Source organism: Limulus polyphemus, unplaced genomic scaffold (assembly GCF_000517525.1).
Source record: "Limulus polyphemus unplaced genomic scaffold, Limulus_polyphemus-2.1.2 Scaffold4501, whole genome shotgun sequence".
Taxonomy (NCBI): Eukaryota; Metazoa; Arthropoda; class Merostomata; order Xiphosura; family Limulidae; genus Limulus; species Limulus polyphemus.
In genome coordinates, this window is record NW_013670111.1 from 77,499 (window position 1) to 88,074 (window position 10,576).

The window sequence follows — 10,576 nt, forward strand, 5'->3', positions numbered from 1 at the left end:
GTCATATAGTATGCTGAATATAGCTTTTTTGAAGTTAGATGTTTGTGGTGTCAAAATACAAAGTCTTTAGTTTTTTACAAATTAGAAACTCAAATTACCGATATTGACAAGCTAGAATATAAAATAGAACCTCTTGTCTTTTCTATCTGCTGAGATATCGTTAGTTACTGACTCAACACTAGCCACGCCCACCTCTTTCCATTTTTTAAATACTTGCTTATCTGTCTATGGCGTGTGAATAACTAAACAAAAGCTCAGAATGTCCCCCTAGTGGCTTTTTCAGCCTTCTTCAAATATATACGGATATGGAACTCTTAAATCTTGTATACAAAAAAAAAACTAAGGCGGTGCTTTAGTGAGCTCTATTTCATATTTTAAGACCCAAATACACCTTAGTTACTGAGCTTTAAAAGTTATAGTGAAATTCTATAATATTGGTATGGTAATTCATGATTTTTGGTTATTTCAAAATGAATATACATGTATAAAATCTAAAAAAAAATATATATATATATATTTGCATCCTCTGCATGCAGGCCTTTAATAAGGCATAGCAACCTACGGGAAGCAGCAAATGAGTACAAAGTTTGTAACTAGCTGAGATAATTGTTTACTATGTTTCTTTATTTACAGTTCTGTGTTTTAAGAAAAATAAGTTTAACAACTTATTTTTAAATAGTAATATGTATATACATATTTAATGTATTATAACTGAAATGCGACTGTATTTTACAAAATACTCGTTCAATAAAACACAGCCAAGACAGGTCACTTTGTAAAGATTAGTTTTATATTCTTGAATACAGTAACACGAGTGTACATGTGCTGCCTCATTGCAGGTTTTGTAATGTTAACAAGGCATGGCTGAAAAGGTGAATATAATAAAAATAGCAAATATATATAGATTATCATTTTAAGAGATTGAAGCTATTTAGATTAAACATTTGTGTTTTCGTGTCATAATTTGAAGTTATTTTAGAATGAAAAAAGCTTAAACCTTTCCGAAAAAAAACATTTGAAATGTATTTAGGATGTGGTAAAGATTACACAAATGATATTTTTGGGACAAAGAATAGTTTTTTAATCATAACATGAAATTCACTTTCCATTCAGACTAGTTACAAAATAGACTCAATATATTCACAAACAAATCTTTAGTAAAAATACATGATTAAAAAATGTTATTTTTTATGTACAAAAGACTTGTAATGTTTACTAAAAGTCTCCCAAATTTTGTGAAGATGCTCATACTGAATTAAAAGTTATAGTATAATGTGTGTATATGAACCAGTATTTTATACTGAGCCTATAGCAAAAGGGTTAAATACATTCTCAATCTCCCCTAGTCTGAGTCTTGACATTTGTTCTCTAGGTCTTCTCCCTACTCTTATTTATTTACCACCCCTCTCTGCAGTAAGTAATTTAATGTAAATTGCTCGTTATAATATAGATCTTTGTAAGGAAAACTAATTTTTAGCAGCTCATAGAATGCCAGAGGTTTTTTTTTTTGGTTTTTTCAAAGTTGAAACTTTTTGCTCATAGCTCCATCTCTTGACCAATTTGGGGTCTAATTACAGCTACGGCTATTGAGGATTCCCTCTTGTTATACTCTCTAAGATTGATTCACACAATCGTAGACTAGAAAGTGAAGCCCACTTGTCACATACTCTTTTATAAATTTCCAATAATTCTGTCTGATGTTATACATATCATTTATAACCAATAGAGACAGTTTTATTATATCAAAGGACATATAATGCTACTTTATTTGTAGTACAGACTTCTTAATTTTGTCTTCAGTTTGAAAGCTTATTTTGCAGTGCTTGGTTCCTCTTGTATTAGACAGTTATTAAATTATAACAGTTACAGGACATTGTTTTCTTTGTACATGTGATTATTCTATTTTATTTAAGTAAATAAATAAGTGTACTAGTACCATTATAAAAAAAAAATAAAAAAAATAAAGTAGACTTAAACTTATTGGCAACTGACAACAAAAAATTAGGTAAAAGGTAAGTACTGTTTCATGTATATTTTTCATTTATTGTTATAAAGTACCTAAAATGTAAAATTGAGAAACTTGTTAGGTAAGATAATGGAAAATGAGGATAAAAATTTTTCACAAGATATTCTCATGAGTGTTTGCTGAGTGATTTATAACTTGTGTGGTGGGATTATTAGTTAGACATTTGTAGACTGTTATAGGTTTTAAGCTATTTAGGATAAATAATTGTTTTTTATTACAATCTACAGTTATTCTAAAAAAAAGGTAATTTAGATTTACTATGCATTTTTATGGTGGTTAAAAGGTCTGTCGAATTGACTGAGTCCGTATAGTTTGGGTAGAGAAAATAAATTAAATATAAAGTTTCACTGAAAAAATGTTTGATATTTAGGAGGTTTTAGAGGATATGCAAATAAAATGTATAAATTTTCAAATGAATAAAAGTACTTTTATCTTAACACAAAATTATATTATACTCAGAGCAATCAATGCTGACTATATACTTACAGAAAATATGTAATTGAAACAAATTGATTTTTTGTGAACAAAAGACTTGTAATGTTATTGAAGGCTTGCCAAATTTCATGAAGATACATTTATAATATGGAAACTAGTTACTTTGTGGTTATAAAGTATCACATCGACAGACCCCCTATGAAAAGTTAACGTGGTTCCTGCTATAATTATTGTTTATGAAAATTAAGGATATAGAAGCTAGACCACTGCTATACCTCTTGTATTCCAGGCTAGTGAAAGGTCTTGTTGCCATTGGATATTGTAGATAGTGTGTTTGAAATATCATAACATGTTCTTTGCTTTGACTCATGGTTTTGTAGAAGTAATATTTTTCAGTTGATAGTAAGAATATTCAAACTTTGGGTAGAAGTTTTCCAAATTTTCAACAAAGAAGCTGATTCTTAAAACTTGAATTGTTCGTATGGTTTAGACTTGCGAGAATAAATTAGCACTGAAATAACAAATAGATAGCAGTTTTCTATTTCCTTATTACAGAATGTTTGGTACTTACCTTTCTTGGGTAAAATTTTATACATAACAGCTATAAATGTACTGTATTGTGATAAAAACTATTTGTATCTACATGAATTAGAAGTTTTAAGTTTCTTATGTCGTTGTCGTCTGTAATTCTACTGTTACTAAACAAAAATATAATGCATTTACTTTCTGAAGGCATGTTAAAATTAAAGTGTGTACTCTTAAGTATATGGAAACTTCTTGATATGTTAAGTAATTGTTAATTGGACTTTCAGTAGTATATTTGAAAGCATATTAAGCCAATTATAATTTTCTGTGTGGTTTAAGTAGCAAGTCAAGCACTTATTATATTGGACACTCTTGTATAGACTGTTTTTATTTGAATTTTTTACATGGTGTTAAACACCAAGTGATTTTTTTTAGATGGATATAATTGGTATGAAAAATTTCACAACTATGATACATTTGGTCTAATCCTCTTTCAAGTGCACAGTTTTCTTTTGTTATGATGGTTGCATGAGGTTAATTTGCATTTAACGCATTATCTTAACTCACTTTAAAAAATAGATCATAGTACGAACATCAAGTCTCATTAAATATTTATAATGTGAATTTGATACATATTTTTGCAGAATATTTAAGATTATATACTAATTTTTTTTAATAGTTTATTATAAATGTAGCATGTCTATTTTGGTGAAAATTGTGACTTAGGATTGCATTTACTCGTTTAAACTTGCCCCAAAATATATGTATATATTGAAGAATTTTGTAAATTTCACAGGTTCATGTTTTTAGAAACTATAATTTGTCTTATTTTTTTAAAGGTGGCCTGCTATGTGTATTCATGGAGACAAGTCCCAACCAGAAAGAGACTGGGTTTTAAATGGTAATTTTCGTTGATAATTTTTAAGTAAAAGAGAATTCATACAACTTTATAACACAAACAAAACTTACTGGATATTTAAGTAACTTTTTTTAGTATTGTATTTTGATGTATTGCTGTTGCTAAGTGTGTGTGTGAGAGTGTCTGTTCTTATATAAGTATGTAGTAATCGAGTGTACTAAGTGTTTTATATCCCCTTTATTTGGTAAAATGAACAGTGTTTCAAAATTTCCATGCAGATACTTGTATGTAGATTTAACTTTATAAAGTTAGTTAAAGAATGTGGTTATTTGCTTTGACTATCCATTTTTCTAGGCCATTCTGGTTTTGTGTCATATGTGCTTTCTTGTGGTAAAGATGGTCACTAAAGTTTTCCATTGAGTCAGTTAATGCCCTTGAGGTATTACATTATTTTTCAGTTCAAATGGCCAAAAGTGACTGCTGCACAGGAGCACTTATGTGGATGGCATTAGAGATACTTTTATGTAGTGCTTCATTGTATCATTATGGAACAGATCTTCCTACAGCTTTTCTTGCAGACTTCAGATTTACTTACTTATAACTTCACAACTGAAAGCACTTATTAGTATACAAATGTCTCAGTATATGTTGGAAGTATTATGAAGTTAAAATACAGATTCTTGTTCAGTAAAAAGCTGCTCCAAAAGAAAAATGCTAAATTTTTAAAGATTCAAAGTTTTTTGTTTCAAATAACAATTGATAAATTGTGTTTCAGAATTTCGTGTAGGCCGGTCACCCATCTTGGTAGCCACGGATGTTGCAGCTCGAGGATTAGGTAAGTTAACACTGTGATTGTAATTTTTATGGAGTTATTTGCCAGCTTAATATGAAATTTTCCTTTTTTTTTAAGGAAGTAATATACAGTTTATATTAAATAAAAAAACTCAAAGTAAAAATTCAGTGACTTCTTTCTTGGTTGGACTGGTTTTTACATCTTCAGTTAACCAACTTTGTTATCAAAACTGGTATTTGCCAAAAAAAAAGCTCAACAGGTAATTTCCGTACAAGCATCGATCGTTACCAACTACCTCACATAATTAAAATTTGCCAGAAATTAACACTTCATTATAAAAAAAAAAAAGAAAAAAATTGTAATGAGGGTGTGTCATGACATGATGAGAGAGTAGCAACATCTTTATTAATTGTATCATATTTTTTCATGAATTCTTATATTGAAGTATTACCAAGTGCCTCACATAAAATAGTATTTAAGAAACAAGCAATTCACTTTTCTAACCACTATTTTTTTCTTTCTTTTTCAGAGGCACTGTAATGTGAATGTAGCGGTGCCTCTAATGTTGGTTACCTTCATCTTTAGTTAAAGTTGTAAAATTGGGCATGAATGAATTAGCCTCTCTCTCTGTGTACCATCAGTGCATTTGTCATGTCATCCTCTTTCTCTCTGGGGCCTCAGCGAGGGTCCTACATCCATCTTGGTACCTGTTGTTGGGGAGGAGACAGCTGCTCTAGTATTTCAGTCTGGTAACTGGGAGCAGCAGCTGTCTGTTAACTCCACCTACACAAACACAGTTTGTTCCTGATGGCTCATCTGTCATGGTGGTTGTAGAATAGGTCTTGGGGGCTTGCAGTCTTCTCAGTGACTGGAGCACACCAAGTGAGAGCACACCAGGCAGTTTGGGCAGAGGAGACTGGATGCCATAACCTCAGGTAAATCAACCAGTTTATATTCTTTGTAAGATACTGAACTTTTTAAAAAAAAAAAGTTTGGAAGATTCCTTGGCAGAATCAACTAGTAAGGTGATTGGTCACGCATCATCTAGTTTGTTGCATAGAATCACGTATAATTATTTTTAACGTATACACTAGTGTGCAAATTGATTAGAACACCCCATTGCTCCTATAGTCTTAATTTGTTGTGCCTGTGAAATGAAACCATTGGAGTGTGAAGTGCTGTGAAGTACACGTAGAGACAAAGAAACTGATTCCTGTAACATCATAAAAGGCAAGTGACAAAAGAAAAGGCTCAATGAAAGAAATTTTAGATTTCTTAAAACTGATTTCTATTCCCTGAAAAGGAACCAAAGGAAAACTGAAAATTCAAGCATGCAAGAGGATTTGTAGTGCAATATCTGTGAATGGTGTTGGCCATCTTCACAAAAGTGGTTGAATCATAGATCAGTGTAAACATCATAGCATATTAGTCCATTATGTCATATACTCCACAAAGAAGCTGATTGGGAAGAACTTAGTATTTCAAAATTATAATGATCCCAAACAACTTCAAAGAAATAACATTATTTGGCAAAGAAAGAAAGATTGGGATATCTCCAGTGAATGGAATGATTGCCACAAAGTCCAGGCCTTAACCTCATAGAACAAACACTGGGTTTGTTGGAGTCCATATTTGATAAAAGTACAAAGTGTACTAATGAAATGCCTCTGGATGCAACTTCAAGAATAATTGAATTAAGTTACTCCAGACTTTAAGAAAACATTAACACAATGCCACAAAAATACCAAGCTGTTACTGATGTCAAAGGTAGCTATATTAAATACTAGCATTAAAGAAACTTGCACATCATTTGTGTACTAATTTTGTAATAGTCCTATAAGACTGATTTACTATAATTACGAATTAATTAGCATAGTTAATCAAAACAATTTTGTGTTTTAAAGCTTGTAAAATGATGGTTGTTAAGGCATTCTAATTAATTTGCACACTATTGTATGTCCTTAACATCTTATTACTAGCTGGAATTTTTTCATATGGGGAAACTGCTACTTATGTGTAACTGTTGATTTTCTATAAACTTCCTTTGAAGGTAAAATAATTCTTTGGGACTGATAGCACTGTTTTTATAGTCTTAGTACTTCATAGTTAAACTTGAATGGCAAATCTGTAGCTGTGTGTACTTATTGAAATTATGCTTCCTGTGAATATATGTGACTGGACCAAAAATTATAGTTAAGTGTGTACTTGTTAAGTGATTGGTTCTATAACCCACTAAGCATTTTCTAAAGAAAAATTTCGTTTTTGAGTGTTGTTGGGTTGTATCACAATAGTTATACAGGAAGCATTAGTGTAAAATGTTCAGTTTGTATGTTTATGCTGTTATAATTATTTTATAACTGGTATTTTAGCAACTGTTTTAATTACCAAATTGTTTTCTGTATGTGTGTCATGTTACATGTTTTGTGACAACTTAGATGTGGAAGATGTAATGTTTGTGATAAACTACGACTACCCAAATTCCTCTGAGGACTACATTCACCGTATCGGCCGCACAGCTCGTAGAAACAAGACTGGAACAGCTTACACGTTGTTTACACCAGGAAATGCCAAGCAAGTTAAAGACCTTGTGTCTGTGCTGAAGGAAGCCAACCAAATAGTAAACCCAAAACTAATGGAATTGATGGGTTCTTCTGGGGGTTTCAGTGGTGGACGAGGTAAGGTTTTATTAGTGAGGGGTTACTTGGAATCTTCACAGTGATATATAATCATTGATCCAAATAATGTTGGATATTTGACCAGTCAGAAATGGTCACTTTCCTGAACATGTGGTTTTAGTAATAGTTAAATGTTATTTAATCATTTTTATGTTTAAAAAAAAGTGTCAATCAAAGTTGCAAACTTTAGTGTTTTTGTCACTGTTGGCATTTTCTAAAAATAATTTAATCATATATCTAGGTTTTCTAAAAGCTCAATCTATAATGCTGAAAGTAAACATGTCATGTACTTGCATTGTAGTATCGTGTACATTATTTTTGGTTCTCTAGTTGGCTTTTAATTTGTTGCTGTAAACCTTCAAGCACAACAGTTATATCCTAATAAGGCTGCGAGATCCAAGTTATCTGAAAAGATAACACATAATCATATATTTCTACTGCTAGAGTATAAAATTATTTAAATATCCTAAAAGTGATCTGTGTATTTGAAATCTCATTAATGAGGGCATGTAATTAGTTACTGCATTTACTCAAGTAAATAGTTATCAAGGTCTTTAAAAAGGAACTACATAGATAAACTTGGGGAATGTGGTCAGTTCATTTTCTTGTTAATACAAGTCAGGCAAATGAGGGAGTCTTTCTGTGAATGTGTATAGTTGTGAGGGGATATGAGCTAGTGCTTCGTGACTGTTGAATTAATTTGTATTCTAATTTTGTATAAAATTGAATATATTAATGGATTGATCTTATAAATACAATACACTAATATTGTTTGCTTTGGAACTCCATCTTGTCTTAGTACTCCACTATTATTAAGCACAGGTATAATTCTGAGGAATTTCTTTTAAAAGCAAAGTTTGTATTTTTTGCTTTGTGCTTTCCTAATCAGATAACTGATGATTTAGATTTTTTTTTTCTTACTCTTAAAAGTAATCTTAATACATGTTAATTTAGCATATTAATTCAAATAACTAAGGTTAACACTGAATTATTTCCTTGTTTATTTTTGTTGCTCAGCAATGTTTTTTATTATCTAAAAATGGCTTTTGAAACATCTATTCAGTCCAAAATATTATGTACATGAAAAATGTTTTCATACATTCAAAGTTCTTACATATTGATTCATGTGAAATTGTATTGTTGCATTTGATTTAATAGTTTTTGCGTTTATTACAGGACGTAGTCGGTGGAGGGGTGGTTACAGCCAAAATAATTATAATTCCAGAGGAAATGACCGCAGAGACAGCAATCGAGGAAGCAAAAGCAGCAACTATTCCAATGGTTCTAACTATGGCCGACAAAATGGGCATACTAACAAGTTCAATCAGAATCAGTCTTCAGCTCCACAGCCTAACTTCATGATGGCTAACATGTATGGCCAGTTTAATGCTGGAAAACCCAGTTTGTTTCAGTCACCTCCCCCTGCTCCTCCACCTCAATGAAATAGTTGTAGTATCCAAATTTAAATATCTCATCAACCTTCTAGGCCTATTTATTTCTTATTAAATTTTTGTTTGTCTATAGTAGATAAATCAGGCTACATGTTAATAACTTTACACAATCCATACCAACATTTTGGGCCACTTCTGAAAAAAAAAAGTGAAAAAAAAATGATAGACAGGGTCACTGAAAGGGGGGCCATTCTTTAACAGTTTGTTGTACTTTTGTTTTACAATGTCTTACATTCCTTGTCATATTTATTTGTTGTATGATGAGTGAAATAAAGAAGCTAAAAAATCGTTTTCTTACTTTGTTGTTGTTTTGACTTCATCTTTTAAAATATTTTCCTACAAGTTTTGAACTTGTATGTTTATGCATAAAATATCTGTATAAATGTCAGAAACTCGCTATAGGGTGTTGTTCTTTCACTAATAATACACAAATATGGTTGTACTTGAATCAAATCAACTTGCTTATTGTTTCATTGACTTCATTTTTTGGTGTTGGGGGGGGGGCTGGAACTCCCCTTCATAAGAATTCTACAACTATTCACAAGTTCGAATTGAAATTAAGAGGTAAAAAGTAAATTGATAGGATGTTAACTTTTTGATAGTATTTTATCTCTCATCCTCACAATATTTTATTCAGTTAAGTTTAAACGTTCTAGATGAATCATACTTCAGAAACAAAATTGTATTAGTTATGTAGGATTTTGAAAATGTCTTTTAGGATGATTTTATATTGGTGTTCTACTAAATAATAATCTAATGAAATTCACACAAATTGTTATCTGGTTGAACATGGTAAAACTTTTTATTCGCAACGTTTCACCAGGTTTACCTGGCATCGTCAGGTGGGTTACAAAGACTGAGGCTAACAGAAATTAATTTAAAAAAGAATTGCGTTAGAATCTATAACAATAGTAATCTACAAGCATACTCCAATTAAACCATGTACGTGACGTGTAATTTGCAATCTCATGATTGTGCTCAAATTTCATGCAGACATCATATTATAAATAAAGCATCAGGTCACGAAAGAGCCATAATCAGCGCTGATAAGGCAATATATCTACACTTTCAATCTGAGTTGTACTCCTTTTTTTTTTTAAGGTTTATATATATATTGATAAACAATTTAAACCGTTATGGAGAAACTTCCTAAGTTCACGCAACATATTCTAGGAAGAGCAAGATGTGTGGATTGAAAACTCGACCGTCATGAGCACAAAATACCTACTGTTTTTAGTAATAGTTATTGCGTTTGTTTTGAATACCTTTACTCGACAAGATATTCAAAGGGTAACGTGCTCCCCATGAGTAAACATGGCATGTTCGCATATATGATGGGTGGCCTTATTTTGTATGTTCTGTCAAATAAAATTAGTATTTGAGATCCATATACACTAGCTGACTCCTTTATTAGAACCAATACCTAATAATGGGTTGAACCGTCTTTAGCTTAAATAAGTTATAACATGACGTAGCATAAAATCCTCAAGGTGTTCTGAGGGATTTTTCTCCCATTCAGTCAGTAATATTATATGCAACTTACGAGAAATGCAGAGGATCGAGATGATGAATTCGTCTTTCAAATTCATACTATGAATGCTTAATTGGTTAAGACTTGGAAAGTATGGTGGCCACGAGAGATGCGTGAAATCTCTCATCATTTACCACAAACAATTTCTGCGCGGTAGACTGGAACATTGTTTTGGAAGTAACCATCCCCATCAAGATACACGTGAAGCATTACTGGATGAACTTGATCAGAAATGGTACTGCAGTTAGCAATGTCATTCATTTAGCCTTCTAATGCGACCA

General features: G+C 31.4%; 1 protein-coding gene across 2 annotated transcripts in view; it reads left to right on the forward strand.

Annotated features, from left to right (window-relative positions):
• The window catches only part of LOC106471264 (probable ATP-dependent RNA helicase DDX17), a 34,322-nt gene extending 25,261 nt beyond the window's left edge, over positions 1 to 9,061 (forward strand). For both annotated transcript variants that reach the window (XM_013931855.2, XM_013931856.2), the window contains exons 11-14: positions 3,826 to 3,887; positions 4,621 to 4,680; positions 7,074 to 7,313; positions 8,490 to 9,061. In XM_013931855.2, coding sequence (XP_013787309.1) covers positions 3,826 to 3,887; positions 4,621 to 4,680; positions 7,074 to 7,313; positions 8,490 to 8,755 — 628 coding nt within the window. In that variant the 3' untranslated portion in view covers positions 8,756 to 9,061. The remainder of the gene's footprint in view (positions 1 to 3,825; positions 3,888 to 4,620; positions 4,681 to 7,073; positions 7,314 to 8,489) is intronic.
• The last annotated feature ends 1,515 nt before the right edge of the window (positions 9,062 to 10,576 follow it).